The following is an 18,534-nucleotide window of genomic DNA, read 5'->3' as shown; positions in this document are numbered from 1 at the left end:
AATTAATGTTAGCCTTTATTGCAAGGGGGTTGGAGTATAAGAGTAAGGAGGTCTTGCTGCAATTATATAGGGCTCTGATGAGACCACAGCTGGAATACTGTGTACAGTTTTGTTTTCCTTACCTAAGGAAGGATGCACTTGCCTTAGAGGAGATGCAGCAAAGGTTCTCTAGATTGATTTCTGGGATGAGAGGGTTGCCCTGTGAGGAAAGATTGAGTAGAATGGGCCTACGTTCTCTGGAGTTTAGAAGAATGAGAGGTGATCTCATTGAAACATATAAAATTCTTAGAGAGCTTGACAGGGTAGATGCTGAGAGACTGTTTCCCCTGGCTGGAGAATCTAGAACTAGGAGACATAGCCTCAAAACAAGGGGTTGGCCATTTAGGACCGAAATGAAGAAAAATTTCTTCGCTCAAAGGCTTGTGAATCTTTGGAATTCTCTACCCCAGAGGACTGTGGATGCTCAGTCATTGAGAATATTCAAGACTGTGATCAATAGATTATTGGACCCTAGGGGAATCAAGGGATATGGGGATAGGACGGGAAAGCGGTGTTGACGTTGAAGATCAGCCATGGTCTGATTGAATTTTGGAGCAGGCTCGAGGGACCATATAGCCTACTCCTACTCCTATTTCTTATGTTCTTATAACTTACTTATTTTCATTAGAAAGTTGTGTGGATTCGCTCCCACAATCCTGCCTGCCTCATGCAAATGCTGGCAGGGGATGGGGCCAGGTCCCCAGCCCATTTCCTTCCTGTCCACCCCAGTTTCCGTCACTTCCTGGAACGACAGGTGGTTGTGGTGGTTGGCCCGGGGTAGTGGGGGTAAAGGCCCCAGGGTCAGGTAATGGAGGGAGAGGCCCAGCCGGGCCCATCTCCTCCCATTCGACCCTATTCCCACCAAACTGTTGACTGCCCAACTTCTCTTCCTGGCCCCCATGTTAACTGACATTGTGAACGGTTCCCTCTCCTCAGGTACTGTCCCCCTCTCCTTCAAATCTGCCGTCGTCACACCCCCTCCTCAAAAAAACCACCCTTGACCCCCTCTGTTCTTGCAAACTACTGCCCCATCTCCAACTTCCCTTTCCTCTCCAAAGTCTTTGAATGTGTTGTCGACTCCCAAATCCGTGCCCATCTTTCCTGCAGCTCCATGTTTGAACCCCCCAATCAAATTTCCGCCCCTGCCACAGCTCTGAAATGGCCTTTATTAAAATCACAAATGACATCCTATGTGACTGTGACCATGGCAAACCATCCCTCCTCATCCTTCCCGACCTGTCTGCAACCTTTGACACGGTTGACCACACTATCCTCCTCCAACACCTCTCCTCTGTTGTGCAGCTGAGGGGGACTGCACTCACCTGGTTCCAATCTTATCTAGCCAGTCGTAGCCAGAGAATCACCTGCAATAGCTTCTCTTCCCTCTCCCGCACTGTCACCCCTGGAGTCCCCCAAGGATCTTTCCTTGGCCCTCTCCTATTTCTCGTCTACTTGCTGCTCCTCGGCGACATCATTCGAAAACACAACGTCGGGCTCCACACATACGCTGAGGATACCCAGCTCTACCTCACCATCATGTCTCTCGAACTATCCACTACCTCTGATTTGTCACGCTGCTTGTCCGACATCTAGTATTGGATGACCAGACATTTCCTCCAATTAAATATTGGAAAGACCAATGCCATTGTCTTTGGTCCCCACCGCAAACTCCGTTCCCTAGCCACTGACTCCATCCCTCTCCCTGGCCACTGTCTGAGGCCGAACCAGACCGTTCACAATCTTGGTGTCCTATTTGACCCTGAGCTGAAATTCCAACCCCATATCCTCTCCATCACCAAGACTGCCCACTTCCTTCTCCATAACATCGCTGTCTCCGCCCCAGCCTCAGCTCATCTGCTGCTGAAACCCTTATCCAAGTCTTCGTTATCTCTAGACTCGACTATTCCAAAGCTCTTCTGGCCAGTCTCCCAACTTGCACCCTCAGTAAACTTGAGCTCATCCAAAACTCTGCTGCCCATAATCCTAACTCGCACCAAGTCCTGTTCACCTATCACCCCTGTGCTTGCTGACCTACTTTGGCTCCCAGTCCGGTAACGCATCGATTTTAAAACTCTCATCTTTTTATCCAAATCTCTCCATGGCCTTGCCCCTCCCTAACTCTGTAACCTCCTCCAGCCCTACGACCTTTTGAGATCTTTGCACTCCTTCAATTCTTGCCTCTTGCGCATCCTCAATTCATTTTGCCTCATCATTGGCGGCTGTGCCTTCAGCTGCCTAGGATATAAGCTCTGGGATTCCCTCCGTAAACCTCTCCACTTCTCTACCTCTCTCTCCTCCTTTAAGACGTTCCTTAACTAAGCTTCTGGCCACCTGTCCTAATATGGCTCGGTGTCAAACTTTGTTTGATAATTGCTCCTGTGAAGTGCCTTGGGACGTTTTGCTACATTAAAGGTGCAATATAAAAGCAAGCTGTTGTTGTCATTGTTGTATTATATATATATATATATATATATATATATATATTTATCTAACTTTCCTCAGTGTTGGTATCCAGAAACACTCTAACAGTCATACTGGAAATATATATTTTAAAAGAGTGATCTCTTACACTTGAATTCTGTGCTGAGCAATACAGATTTGCTTCAAACTTTGAACTGGAAAGGGGCAGCAAAAGACAGTAAACCACGGTCACCAGGAACATCATCTCCACAGTTTTGTTCATTGTCTGGAATAAAGAGAAACATTAAAATGAATAATCTGAAGCTGAGTTAATAAGTTGAGTTTAGTTTCTTGTTGCATGATGTTAGTATTGTAACTGCTGGGTATCAAGGCAGCTATTGCCTTATTTCATACCAGTAGATCTCACACATCATCTAGGGTCTGGGAAATGAAACATAGGAGAGGAGCAAGGCAGTCGGATAGAAGTGCAACATTGGGCCAGAAAGTGCAAAAGCTTGGTGACAGGATGCCTGGGGTGTACATAGGGCCCAAGTTGAAGCAAGGTTAAGCCCTGGAGTGGGGGTATTTTTAGGCTGAAACTGGGGCAGATCTATTCTTGGGGCAGGGCTGGAGTGCTACGAAGTTTGTGTTTGCACATATCAGGAAGGGCTGGCGATGCCAGGCCTTTCGGAATGGGTCCTCATTTGCTATGCAAGGTGAGCTACCGGCCTGGATTGGGCATGAAAAGGGAGCTCACCAAAGCAGGGTGGCAAGAAATAGTACATGTCATCAGTCCTTAAAGGAATGCCTGTGGGGTCAACGTTCTTTTTCAGCCTTTCCAACACCTGTATGGGGCAAAAGATGTGGCTGGCAAACAAATGTGGAGGCAGGAAATGGAATCTTTGGGCAAGTGCTGGAGTGGTGCAGCACCTGAACCCTTAGTTTTATGGCCAGTGAAGTGGAGTTGCTGCTGCATGAGCAAGGTATAGGGAGGGTTGCCCAGTTTAATACTCTAGGGTTCCCTTCTGTGAGAACAGCAGTGTAGCATGGCTGCTTCATTACTCATAACGAAAGCCAGCAAAATAATCCTCCTTGTTGGGCTTGTAACATACTGTAGGTATGTTACATACAGGAGGTGGTAGTCAGGGACGAGAGCAATGTGCTGACATTGGCAGCCATGTCATGCTCCTGTTACTATAACTGGGAAGGGGGATGAAATTGCTGATCATGCTGACTGATCAGTCACCTGTTTCATACATATATGCTCAAAACATTGCAGATTATTCCAATGTTAAAACTGGAAGAGGTGAAGGTAGAAAAATTGAAGGCAGTGGTGCACCTGACTGCCATCCTGAGCTGCAGGTGTCCTTGCAGAAGATAGCATAGCCCTCCTGCCCCAGAGCTTGCAGAAGCAGTTGTCCTTGGTTATTGCTAGATTGTGTGCCAATGCCTATAAACGTGGTGGTGGACAGTCTGGTTCTTGTGCCTACTGATTTCCTTTGGCATGCCTTTAATTTTTAAAATTTGTTCTTTTGATGTGGGCAACACCGTCAAGGCCACATGTGTTGTCCTTCCCTAGTTACCCTGAGAAGGTGGTGGTGGGCTTTCTCATTCAACTGTTGCAGTCCTTGTGGTGATGGTGCTACCACAACAGTGTTAGGTATGGAATTCCAGGATATTGCCCAGCGATGATGAAGGATTGGCAAGTTATGCCCAAATCAGGATGGCGTGTGACTTGGAGAAAAACTTGGAGGTAGTGATGTTACTACCACACTGCTGCATTTGTTCTTAGAGGTCGCAGGGGAGGGAGGTGATACCAAAGTAACCGTATCAAGTTGCTGCAGTGCATCATAGAAACATAGAAAATAGGAGCAGGACTAGGCCCTTCGGCCCTTCGAGCCTGCTCCGCCATTCAATATGATCATGGCTGATCCTCTATCTCAATACCATATTCCCACTCTCTCCCCATAACCTTTGATGCCTTTTGTGTCTAGAAATCTATCTAGCTCCTTCTTAAATATATTCAGTGACTTGTCCTCCACAGCCTTCTGTGGTAGTGGCACCCTGTAGATCATACATACTACAGCCACAGTGCAGCAGTGATGGAGGGGGTGGATATGGAGTCCATGGCAGGGGCATGAATTATGTGAACTGCTCTGTACTGGATAATATCAAGGTTCTTGAATGTTGTTGCAGTTGCACCCATAATGTGAGTGGTGAATATTCCAATACACTCCTCACTGGAGCCTTTTAAGATGATGGAGAGGCTTTGAGGGGTGAGGAGGTAAGCCATTCATCACAGAGCACCCAGCCTCTGCCATGCTATTATAGCCATGGTGTTGTTACGGCTGGTTCAGTTAAGCTTGTGGTCAATAATGATCCACAAAATATGATAAATAATTTGAATAATGACTCCATAGCTGAACAGGGTAAGCTACAGGAGGATTTGAATATATTTGGAAACTGGGCAGATCGGTTGTAGATGAAGTTCAAAGTAAAGAAATGCAATATGCTTCACATGGAGACAAAATATCCAGCAAGGGACTATTACTTAAATGAAAATAATAACGTGCATGGAAAATAAACGAGATCTGTGTGTCCTGATTGACAATAAATTGAAGCTATCGCAACAACGCTCAGTGGCAGTGAGTAAAGCAAATCAGATCTATTAAAAGTTCACTATTGAGTAGAAATAATGAATTAATCCTGCCACTTTATAAATCATTGGTGCGACTGCATTTAGAATACTGGGTACAGTTCTGGTGACCACAGTACAAAAAGGATATATAAAAAGTATCTACTCTTTTAAGAGTTCCACCACATGGAGGCAGAAGGGAAATCAGTTTGTGACTAACTTACATTAATTTGAATTGATTCAAATATTTTAAGCAGGCCCTTGCACAGACCCACCAGAGGTGGGAGCACAGTGGCTTACAGACGGGGGAGGGGTGGGGGAGTGGCCCTGGGAATTGTTGACCGGAGGTCACCGCTTACGGTTACTGGCTTAGTACACAGAGGAGAAGAGCCAATTCTCTCTTAACTCTCAATTCACTTTATTCACGCTGTTAGATCATATACATACAGCTTATACGTCTGGTTAGATATAGGCATGCAGTTTACACCAGGTCATCAGATCTCCTTTTCGGGTATTATCCTTTATATTCTGTGACCACTCAGGGAGTGTCAGAGAAACCTAGTGGGTGTGCGTTTAGATCTTAGTTTGGGTATAAAACTGTATAACATGGTGTATTCTCCTCTGTGTACTAAGCCAGTAACCGTAACCGGTGACCTCCGGTCAACAGAATACTGATGCGGATCCCATGAAATCTCATGGATTCAGGTCAAACATGGGAAAGGAAAGCTCCTGCTGATTATCACCTACTGCGCTCCCTCAGCTGATGAATCAGTCCTCCTCCATGTTGAACACCACTTGGAGGAAGTACTGAGGGTAGTAAGGACACACACGGTACTCTGGGTGGGGGACTTCAATGTATGACCACTGACCGAGCTGGCTGAGTCCTGAAGGACATAACTCCCAGACTGGGCCTGCGGCAGGTGGTGAATAACCTACTTGACCTCATCCTCACCAATCTACCAGTTGCAGATGCATCTGTCCATGACGGTATTGGTAGGAGTGACCACCGCACAGTCCTTGTGGAGACCAAGTCACATCTTTACACTGAGGAAACCCTCCATCGTGTCATGTGGCACTACTGCCATGCTAAGTGACATAGATTAAGAACAGACCAAGCAGCTTAAAATTGGGCATCCATGAGGCACTGTGGGCCATCAGCATCAGCAGAATTGTCTACCACCACAATCTGTAACCTCATGAACTGGCATATCCCTCAATCCTCCATCACCACTGAGCCAGATGACCAACTCTGGTTCAATGAGGAGCATAGAAGAGCCAGGAGCAATACTAGATGTACCAGAAAATGAGGTGCCAACCTAGTGAAGCTACAACGCAAGACCACATGCATGAAACAGCAGAAGCAGCATGTAATAAACGCAGCTAAGTGATCCTACAACCAATGGATCTGGTCAAAGCTCTGCAGTCCTGCCACATCCAGTCGCGAATGGTGGTGGACAATTAAGCAACTAACAGGAGCAGGAGGGTCCATGAACATCCCCATCCTCAATGATGGTGGAGTCCAGCATGTGATTGCAAAAGACAAGGCTGAAGTGTTTGAAACTATCGTCAGCCAGAAGTGCCAAGGGGATGATCCATCTTGGCCTCCTCCCAAGATCCTCACCATCGCAGAAGCCTGTCTTCAGCCAATTTGATTCACTCCATGTGATATCAAGAAATGGCTGAGTGCACTGAGAGACTACGAACAATATCCCGGCAGTAGTGCTGAAGACTTGTGCTCCAGAACTAGCTCTGCCTTTAGCTAAGCTGTTCCAGTACAGCTACAACTCTGGCACGTGCCCGACAATGTGGAAAATTGCCCAGGTATGTCCTCCCAACAAAAAGCAGGCCAAATCCAACCCAGCCAATTAATGGGAGGAGTCAGCCACAGTGCTATCCAGTGGCACTTACTCACCAATAACATGCTCACCGATGCTCAGTTAAAGGATGAAATAGAGACAGTAGTGAGAAGGGATCTTAGCTCAGAAAATCAGGATGTCGAATCAGTATGGGTGGAGCTAAGAAATAACAAGGGACTGAAAACACTGGTGGGCGTAGTTTACAGGCCCCCTACCAGCATTGGATAGAGTATAAATCAGGAAATTAGAGGAGCATGTAACAAGGGTAATGCAATAATCATGGGGGACTTTAATATTCATATAGACTGGACAAACCAAATTGGCAAAAGTAGTTTGGAGGACAAGTTCATGGAATGCATCTGAGACAGTTTTCTAGAACAATATGTCAAGAAACCAACTAGGGAACAGGCTATTTTAGGTTTAATATTGTGTAATGAGACAGGGTTAATTAGTAATCTTATAATAAAGGATCCTCTGGGGAAGAGTGATCATAAATATGATAGAATTTCATATTGAGTTTGAGAGTGATGTAGTGAAGTCTGAAACTAGGGTCTTAAATTTAAACAAGGCCAATTATGTAGGTATGAGGGGCGAGTTGACTAAGTTAGATTGGGAAAATAGATTAAATGATATGACGGTAGATAAGGAATGGCGAACATTTAAAAAAATAATTCATAATTCCCAACGAATATACATACCCTTGAGGAATAAAATTTTTGGACTCAAAGGGAATTAAGGGATATGGGAATTGGGTGGGAAAATGGAGTTAAGGTCGAAGATCAGCCTTGATCTGATTGAATGGCGGAACAGGCTCGAGGGGCCTTATGGCCTACTCCTGCTTCTATTTCTTATGTTCTTATATTTATGTTCAGTTTGGGTTCCATCAGAACCATTCTTGGCTGTGCAGGTGGTGTGCCATAACTGCATCATGTGGGAGTTTGTGGAGAGCATCTCGATCCCAAGCAACCACATCTGCAGTAAGTGTTTGCAACTCCAAGAACTTCGGCTCAAAGTTGTTGAGCTGGAGTCTGAGGTGCAGACATTGCGATGCATCAAGGAGGGGGAGAATTACCTGGACACATTGAACCAGGTGGCAGTCATACCTCTCAGGTTAGTTGGTGGTTTAGATTTGATTATTGGTCAGGGACAGAAGGATGTGATTGAGAGTCAGGCAGGTAAGGGGACCCAGGAGGCAGTGGTGGAGAAGTCTCAAGCCTTTGCCCTTGTCCAACAGGTACAAGGCACTTGCTACCTGTATGGATGAGAACAAAGACTGCAGGGAGGCTAGGCAAATTGACCACGCAAAGTGGGAAAGGAGGCCATGCAAGTGGGAGGAGCGAAAAGGAATGTGGTAGCGTGAGAGGATAGTAGAGTCATGGGGATAGATATTGTTCTCTGCAGCCACGACTGGGGGTACAAATGCTGCGTTGCCTGCCCGCTGCCAGGGTTAAGGACATCTCCTTGTGGCTGGAGAAGAACTTTGAAGCAGGAGGGGGAGAATCCAGTTGCCGTGGTTCATGTAGGAACCAACAGCATTGGTAGAACTAGGAATGAGGTTCTGCTGAGAGAGTTTGAGGAGCTAGGGTCCAAATCAAAAAGCAGAACCTCAGAGGTAATAATCTCTGGATTACTACCTGAGCCATGCACAAATTGGCATAGGGAAAAATAGATTAGATGTTTAAACGCGTGGCTGGAAGAGTGGTGTGGGAAGCAGTGGTTTTAATTCATGGAGCACTGGCACCAGTACTGGGGAAGGAAGGAGCTGTTCCGTTGGGACGGGCTCCACTTAAACAGGGCTGGGAGCAGTGTCCTGGAGAATCGAATAACTAGGGCGGTATATAGGGCTTTTAATTAATAGGAGGGGGGAAGGGTTCAGGTAAGGGTAAATTTATCAGTCTAAAGAGAAAAGTCAAGGCTGTAGAGCAGAGTAGCGATTTGGGTAAAAACAAGCAGATTGTGTCAGGAAGGGACAGAGAGTTTAACAAAGGTAATAGAGCATTAATGACTAAGGTCACATCAGGGAAAAATAGTAAAAAGTTAAAATTAAAGATGCTACATCTGAACGCACAGAACATTCGTAACAAGATAGATGAATTAATGGCACAAATAGAGATAAATGGGTTTGATCTAGTAGCCATTACAGAGACTTGGTTGCAGGGTGACCAAAGTTGGGAACTAAATATTCGAGGGTACTGGACTTTTAGAAAAGATAGGCAAAATGGAAAAGGAGAGGGGTAGCTCTGATAATAAGGGGTGAGATAAAAGCAGTAGTGAGAAAGGATCTTAGCTCAGAAAATCAGGATGTAGAATCAGTATGGGTGGAGCTAAGAAATAACAAGGGCCAGAAAACACTGATGGGAATAGTTTATAGGCCCCTTAACAGTAGTTATACTGTTGGACAAAGTATAAATCAGGAAATTAGAGCAGCTTGTAACAAGAGTAATGCAATAATCGTGGGGGACTTTAATCTTCATATAAACTGGGCAAATCAAATTGGCAAAAGTAGTTTGGAGGACGAGTTCGTGGAATGCATTCGAGATAGTTTTCTAGACCAATATGTCAAGGAACCAACTAGGGAACAGGCCATTTTAGATCTAGGGCGCTAAATTGGGCCATGCAGCGCCCATTGTTTTGGCGCTACACGGCTTCTCTGACATCCAAGATGGCGTCTTGGATGCGCACGCACGTTTCCAGTGTGGTATAGGAGTTAGCGCATGCGCAAAAAACGAACGCTGGAAGCATGTAAAGTAGGGAGAAAATCCGTGCAATCAGTGTGCAACACTGATTTAAAATAGTAGACACCATTTTGGACCTTAACGCTCAACTCAACGCGCAGTCTTAACCCCAACCATCTGAACGTGTCTTACAGTGCCTGAAAGACCTCCCACCAATGCTGTTTAAAGGAGCCATGCAGGTGTTGTACATTAATTGTTGGATTATTGCTTCTGGCTGTTGGTGGAGTAGGAAGTGTTTTTTGAAGCTCCCTATTCTTACTGAGAGTTCCTGGACTACATTTGAGAGTGTTTTGGCAGGTACTGCCTTATGGTTCGGAAAGTTAAAACCGTGGTTGAACAACATTCCTGCCAACCATGGGCGGTCTGCTAGGGCTCACGCTGGGCATTGAGCACGACTGGGAGCATGCAGAGAGGCCACGCATAGCAGGTCAAGCTGTGAGGAGACGGAGGACGAGGAGGCGCAGGGCACTGAGCAGGAGGCCCTATGCAATGAGGGCCTTCTGGGACCAATTCCTTTACCTCAACATGACCGAGGAGGATTGCATCGACGCCTGAGGTTCACCAAGGAAGCCGTGACCAAGATCTGTCAACTGGTGCGGCTACAATTGCAGCCTCAGAGCAGGGCGAGGACAGCATTGCCTGTGGCTGTGAAGGTCACCGTGGCGCTGAATTTCTACGGCTCAGGAGCATTTCAGGCCTCTGCTGGCGACATGTGCAACATCTCGCAGTATGCAGTGCACTGCTGCATAAGGGAGGTTACAGACCAACTGTACCAGATGAGGAACAGGTTCATCACCTTCCCTTTCCACAGAGACAAGCAGAACGAGCGAGCACAGGGGTTCGCTTGCATTGCTGGCTTCCCCATAGTGCAGGGTGCCATTGACTGCACGCATATTGCCCTGCATGCCCCGCATATCAACTCAGCCGTCTTCATCAACTGAAAGGACTTCCACTCCCTCAACGTGCAGCTGGTGTGCGACCACACGCATCGAATCATGGAGGTCGATGCCCGCTACCCTGGGAGCAGTCACGACGCCTTCATCATGCGGCAGTACAACGTGCCAGCTATCTTTCACCCGCCTCAGCAAATCAAAGGCTGGCTACAGGGTAACAAGGGCTATCCCCTCACGCCGTGGCTCATGACACCGGTCAGGAACCCACGCATATGTGCACAGCAGGCCTATAATGAGAGCCATGCTGCCACACGCAACATTGTGGAGCGCACCATAGGCCTCCTCAAACAACACTTCCGCTGCCTGGACCGGTCTGGGGGAGCACTGCAGTACTCCCCTGAGCAGGTGGGTAGATTTGTGTGGTATGCTGCATGCTGCACAACCTCGCCATCATGAGGGACCAGCCTTTGCCACCAATGATTGGAGCAGAGGGATCTGGGGGTACATACCAATAAAAGTAGCGATGCAGGTTAATAAGGCCATAAAAAAAAAGCAAACCAAGCACTGGGAATAGTTTCTACAGGGATAGAATTGAAAAGCAGAGAAGTTATGTTAAACTTGATTAGAAACTTGTTTAGACCACACTTGGAATACTGTCAACTGTTTTGGTCTCCATATTATAAGAAGGATATAGAGGCACTGGAGAAGGTGCAAAAAAGATTTACTAGGATGATACCAGAACTGGGAGGTTATACCTATCAGGAAAGATTGAGCAGGCTGCGGCTCTTTTCTCTAGAAAAGAAAAGACTGAGGGGTGAACTGATAGAGGCCTTCAAGCTAATGAAAGGATTTGATAGGGTAGAAGTAGAGTAGATTGTTTCTACTTGCGGGGGAGACCAGAACTAGGGGCAATAAATCTAAGATAGCCACTAATAAATCCAATAGGGAATTCAGGAGAATTTTCTTTACCCAGAGAGAGTTGGAACGTGGAATTCGTTACCACAAGGAGCAGTTGCGGTGATTAGCATAGATGAATTTAAGGGGAAGCTAGATAAGCACATGAAAGAGAAAGGAATAGAAGGATATGTTGATCGGGTTAGATGAAGTAGGGAGGGAGGGAGGGAGCATGGACCTCTTGGGCCGAATGGCCTGTTTCTGTGCTGTACATTCTATGTAATTCTATGTAATGTACTGACAATAACACTAGTGGTTTTTAATTTTTTTAGGACTCTTTACCCGCTAATGTTTCCCCTTTTTACCCTACCCAGGCTACGGATCTCATGTAACCTGCTCTCAGGGAACGGACAGTGACACTCTCCCCAGGTCTCACTTTCAGAGATGGGAAGGCACTCATCTTCCAATCTGAGCTATTGATGTCGCTAAGATCAGTGTGGGGGAGGTTGAGCTTGTGTTCTCTATTCTATGGCAGCAGGTGTTGGTGCTGCAGTGCGTTGTGTCACATTGCTCTCACATGAGCACTTCCAGAAATAACTGGCAACTTTCTGAGACCTTTTCAAGGGGAGCCTGTTACATTCAGAAAAATGTAAAATGCATTGAGATTTACGAGCAATAAGTTTATGCTACTGAAACTCACAGTATTTTACCTTTTTCTTAATACAACCGAAATGAATCCAGGCGATGTTTGATGATAAGCTCTATTTATAAATACAAGCTACACCCATTTTAGGGGTCAAAAATTACAGTACAGAACTTGCAATGGTGGGGTTTTTGGTTTAGGAAACTTCTGGCAGAACTAATCTGGAATTACAGAAGAATGTACTTGAGGATTTGTACTTTTAAAATAATAAAACAATTGAACTGTGAGCATTGTCAACAAAATTGTGAAGACATTGGTTATTTGACCCAAGAAAACAATCTTCCTGCTTCATTACGTTCATTAAATTTTAGAAATATTTAACAGAACATTATTTGATCCAATTTTTAAAAAGCCAATAATTTTTACTCACATTTTTTGCAAAGGCTTCAGATCTTCTTGACGGTCTTTTCTGTTCAGTTAAAATAGGTCGAGAGATTCATGATTCTCCATTCACTGTATATACTAAAATGACCGAGGCTTTAACCAACCCACTGCTCTTTCCAGCTATGGGTGATAACAGTTACGTAGTGTTTAATATGATGTTCTGAGTTTCCAGGTGAACAATTGGACTTTGTGCTCACATCCTGTAATAAGCTCATGTAAAGCATTGGCTGTAATGATTTTGAGAGATGGATGGAAGAATGACACATTTGCATGCTGAAATTATACTTGCAAATGTTGGCCCAGAATTTGCTGGAGCGTGTTATCTCATGGCGTGCGCCGTTAGTTAGACTTCCTCCCTCACCCTTCAGCTTGAAAAATTTTTGCCCGTTAAGTTGCTGGAAGTGCGAGCTGAAAACAGCGCAATGAGGACATGTGGGACCTTAGTGAACGACGGGACCAACGGTCTATTTCCTTAACCAATGAGATTTAAGATTTGAGAAATAAACAGAAACGATGGAGAAGGAGGGTGAAATAGAGTCAAATCAGGTACAGGAAGAGAAATAAAGAGAGGGAAAAAAGATTGGATTAAGAGTGAGAGAAAAATGAGACAGAAAGGAAAATTAAGAAAAAAAAATTAAAATTTATAATATTACATTTTAAAAATCTCTAACAACAATTCACTACCTGTAGGAATGAGACTCCACAGTTTAAATTGTTCCCTTTCTGGAATGGAGAGGTTGATTGGCATTTCAGGAATATAAATCTCATTAAAAAGGTACTTATACTGTTAAGTACCAGTCCTAACTTTGTACAGTGAGTTTAATTGGCAATGAATGCATAAATTCATCAACTTCATGCAATTCACGGGAGGTTGAGGGTGAGCTGCCATTTTCATAAGGCTAACAACAGAACGGCACAAATTGTCTCGCAACTTGTGACAATTCACAGGGTATCTTCCTTCCTCACCACAAATTGCTGGACGATTTACACATTAATAACGGCGAGTGCCATTAAACTCACTGTTATTTTGACAACAAGTTCTAGGCTGTCGTGTTTGAGGAGGTTTTAACTCAATAAGAGTTTTGTGCCATAGATGATGTCCAGAAGTATTTGTGGACCACACGTGCCAAAATATAAGCATTTGCGCATAAATCCCTCTGTCCATGAATAATAACGAATTCCATTCAATGACCATTCAGATGGTTTGTAATGCTCAGAAGTATCTATCAAATATCAGGGTCAATACTGTTTCAATACATTGTGCCAGAATGTTTGAGAAAGACAGCAAATTATGGAGGTGTTAAATACTGGGACATTTGCATTCGAAATTAAGTCAGTGTGGGACTACACAATCCACAAATTTGTGAAGAACACAAATATAAAAAGGTACAGGGGTAAAATTCTTGCCAATTTAATGATTCTGCAATTTTTCTACACTGACTTATTTAAGATACATTTAGGTGGTATTATTCTGGTTTGGGAATTCCAACATAGATTTAATACGGTCGTTAAATATTTATGCCAATGGCCTGAAACCAAAATGTAGCCAATTGCTGGGCAGCAAATCCAATTAACTAAAGAAATGATGTAAGTTCCAAATAGTGGTGCACTCAGCTGAAGTTATAAACCACACTCAAACAAAGCCTGAAGTTAAGCCTGCAGAATAAAATCAATGGGGGCAAAATTCAACATCGGCGGAAGTGCATAACAGGCAGTAGCATTGGAACATAGGAACAGAAGTAGGCCATTTAGCCCCTCGAGCTTGATCTACCATTCAATGAGATCATGGCTGATCTGTGACCTAACTCCATATACCCGCTTTAGCCCCATATTCCTTAATACTTTTGGTTAACAAAAATCTATCAATCTCAGATTTAAAATTAAGAATTAAGCTAGCATCAACTGCCGTTTGCAGAAGAGAGTTCCAAACTTCAACCACCCTTTGTGTGTAGAAGTATTTCCTAACTTCACTCCTGAAAGTCCTGGCTTTATTTTTTAGGCTATGTCCCCTAGTCCTAGACTCCCCAACCAGCGGAAATAGTTTCTCTCTATCTACCCTATCAGTTCCCCTTAAAAGCTTGAAAACTTCAATCAAATCATCCCTTAATCTTCTAAATTCCAGGGAATACAACTTTAGTTTGTGTAATCTCTCCTTGTAATTTAACCGTTGGAGTCCAGGTATCATTCTAGTAAATCTATGCTGCACTCCCTCCAAGGCCAATATATCCTTCCTAAGTTGCAGTGCCCAGAACTGAACACAGTACTCCAGGTGTGGTCAAACCAGGGCTTTGTATAGCTGTAGCATAACTTCTACCCTCTTGTATTCCAGTCCTCTAGATATAAAGGCCAACATTCCACTAACCTTTTTGATTATTTTCTGCACCTGTCAGCAGATCAGCCACCCGTTATACACCCCGCCCATTATACACCCCCCATTATTCACCCCCCCGTTATACACCCCGCCCATTATACACCCCCCATTATTCACCCCCCCCCGTTTTACACCCCGCCTATTATACACCGCGCCCATTATAAACCCCCCCATTATACACACTGCCCATTATACACCCCGCCCGTTATACACCCCCCCGTTATACACCCCCCCATTATACACCCCCCATTATACACACTGCCCATTATACACCCCCCCCGTTATACACCCCCCCATTATACACCCCGCCCATTATACACCCCGCCCGTTATACACCCCGCCCGTTATACACCCCCCCCGTTATACACCCCCCATTATACACCCCGCCCATTATACACCCCGCCCATTATACACCCCGCCCATTATACACCCCGCCCGTTATACACCCCCCATTATACACCCCGCCCATTATACACCCCGCCCGTTATACACCCCCCATTATACACCCCGCCCATTATACACACCGCCCATTATACACCCCGCCCATTATACACCCCGCCCGTTATACACCCCCCATTATACACCCCGCCCATTATACACCCCCCGTTATACACCCCCCCCGTTATACACCCCGCCCATTATACACCCCGCCCATTATACACCCCGCCCGTTATACACCCCCGTTATACACCCCCGTTATACACCCCCCCCGTTATACACCCCGCCCGTTATACACCCCGCCCATTATACACCCTGCCCATTATACACCCCCCCGTTATACACCCCCCCATTATACACCCCGCCCGTTATACACCCCGCCCGTTATACACCCCGCCCGTTATACACCCCGCCCGTTATACACCCCCCATTATACACCCCGCCCATTATACACCCCCCGTTATACACCACCCCATTATACACCCCGCCCGTTATACACCCCGCCTGTTATACACCCCCCGTTATACACCCCCCATTATACACCCCGCCCGTTATACACCCCGCCCATTATACACCCCGCCCGTTATACACCCCCCCATTATACACCCCGCCCATTATACACCCCGCCCGTTATACACCCCGCCCATTATACACCCCGCCCGTTATACACCCCCCCGTTATACACCCCCCCATTATACACCCCCCCATTACACACCCCGCCCATTATACACCCTGCCCGTTATACACCCCGCCCGTTATACACCCCGCCCGTTATACACCCCCCCATTATACGCCCCCCATTATACACCCCCCATTATACACCCCCCATTATACACACCCCATTATACACCCCCCCAATTATACACCCCCCATTATAGACCCCCCCATTATACACTCCCCCATTATACACCCCCCATTATACACCCCCCCGTTATACACCCCCCATTATACCCCGCCCGTTATACACCCCGCCCATTATACACCCCGCCCATTATACGCACTGCCTATTATACACCCCCCCATTATACACCCCGCCCATTATACACCCCCCCATTATACACCCCCCCCATTATACACCCCATCCATTATACACCCCGCCCGTTATACACCTCCTCATTATACACACCGCCCATTATACACCCCCCATTATACACACCGCCCGTTATACACTCCCGCATTATACACCCCCCCATTATACACCCTGCCCATTATACACCCCGCCCATTATACACCCCCCATTATACACCCCGCCCGTTATACACCCCCCCATTATACACCCTGCCCATTATACACCCCCCATTATACACCCCGCCCGTTATACACTCCCCATTATACACCCCCCCATTATACACCCTGCCCATTATACACCCCACCCATTATACACCCCCCATTATACACCCCCCATTATACACTCCCCCATTATACACCCCACCCATTATACACCCCCCCATTATACACCCCCCATTATACCCCGCCCGTTATACACCCCGCCCGTTATACACCCCGCCCATTATACACACCGCATATTATACACCCCCATTATACACCCCGCCCGTTATACACCCCCCATTATACACCCCGCCCATTATACACCCCCCGTTATACACCCCCCATTATACCCCGCCCGTTATACACCCCGCCCGTTATACACACCGCCCATTATACACACCGCCCATTATACGCACTGCCTATTATACACCCCCCCATTATACACCCCGCCCGTTATACACCCCGCCCGTTATACACCCCCCCATTATACACCCCGCCCGTTATACACCCCCCATTATACACCCCCCCATTATACCCCGCCCGTTATACACCCTGCCCATTATACACCCCTCCCATTATAAACCCCGCCCGTTATACACCCCGCCCATTATACACACTGCCTATTATACACCCCCCCATTATACACCCCATCCATTATACACCCCGCCCGTTATACACCTCCTCATTATACACACCGCCCATTATACACACCGCCCATTATACACCCCCCCATTATACACCCCGCCCATTATACACCCCACCCGTTATACACATCGCCCGTTATACACCCCATCCATTATACACCCCGCCCGTTATACACCTCCTCATTATCCACACCGCCCATTATACACACCACCTATTATACACCCCGCCCGTTATACACTCCCCCGTTATACACCCCGCCCATTATACACCCCCCATTATACATCCCGTCCGTTATACACTCCCTCATTATACACCCTGCCCATTATACACTCCCCCATTATATACCCCACCCATTATACACCCCACCCGTTATACACATCGCCCGTTATATACCCCGCCCATTATACACATCGCCCGTTATATACCCCGCCCGTTATACACATCGCCTGTTATACACCCCCCTGTTATACACCCCGCCCATTATACACCCCCCATTATACACTCCCCCATTATACACCACGCCCATTATACACTCCCCCATTATACACCCCGCCCATTATGCACTCCCCCATTATATACCCCACCCATTATACACCCCACCCATTATACACATCACCCGTTATATACCCCGCCCGTTATACACATCGCCCGTTATATACCCCGCCCGTTATACACATCGCCCGTTATATACCCCGCCCGTTATACACATCGCCCGTTATATACACCGCCCGTTATACACATCGCCCGTTATATACCCCGCCCGTTATACACATCGCCCGTTATATACCCCGCACGTTATACACATCGCCCGTTATATACCCCGCCCGTTATACACATCGCCCGTTATATACCCCGCCCGTTATACACACCGCCCGTTATATACACCGCCCGTTATACACATCGCCTGTTATATACCCCGCCCATTATACGCCCCACCCGTTATACACCCCACCTGATCTTCCTTTCTATTGACTGTATTTGAAATTAGTTTTGTTTGATATATTTAAGGTAATTGGCAAAAGAATCAAAGGGGAGTTGTTATGATCTGGAAGGGTGGTAGAAGCAGATTCAATAGTAACTTTCAAAAGGGAATTGAAGGGGAAAAATTTGCTGAGCTGTGGAGAAGGGACAAGGGTGTGGGACTAATTGCATAGCTCTTTTAAAGAGCTGGCACAGGCACGATGGGCTGAATGGCCTCCTTCTGTGCTGTATCATTCTATGATTCTATGATTCAATGTATCAGATTGCATCAGCTAAAATGAGTGTGCCTGT

At 46.2% G+C, this 18,534-nt stretch overlaps 1 protein-coding gene across 1 annotated transcript in view; it reads right to left on the bottom strand.

Annotated features, from left to right (window-relative positions):
* Positions 1-18,534, bottom strand: part of LOC137322151 (adhesion G-protein coupled receptor F3-like) — a 101,136-nt gene that overhangs the window by 62,593 nt on the left and 20,009 nt on the right. Inside the window, exon 4 of the mRNA XM_067985265.1 lies at positions 2,609-2,725. Coding sequence (XP_067841366.1) covers positions 2,609-2,725 — 117 coding nt within the window. The remainder of the gene's footprint in view (positions 1-2,608; positions 2,726-18,534) is intronic.

The sequence above is a fragment of the Heptranchias perlo genome, chromosome 5 (assembly GCF_035084215.1).
Source record: "Heptranchias perlo isolate sHepPer1 chromosome 5, sHepPer1.hap1, whole genome shotgun sequence".
In the NCBI taxonomy this organism is placed as follows: domain Eukaryota; kingdom Metazoa; phylum Chordata; class Chondrichthyes; order Hexanchiformes; family Hexanchidae; genus Heptranchias; species Heptranchias perlo.
The sequence above is the reverse complement of the archived record's forward strand: the minus strand, read 5'-3'. Positions and strand labels throughout refer to the sequence as shown.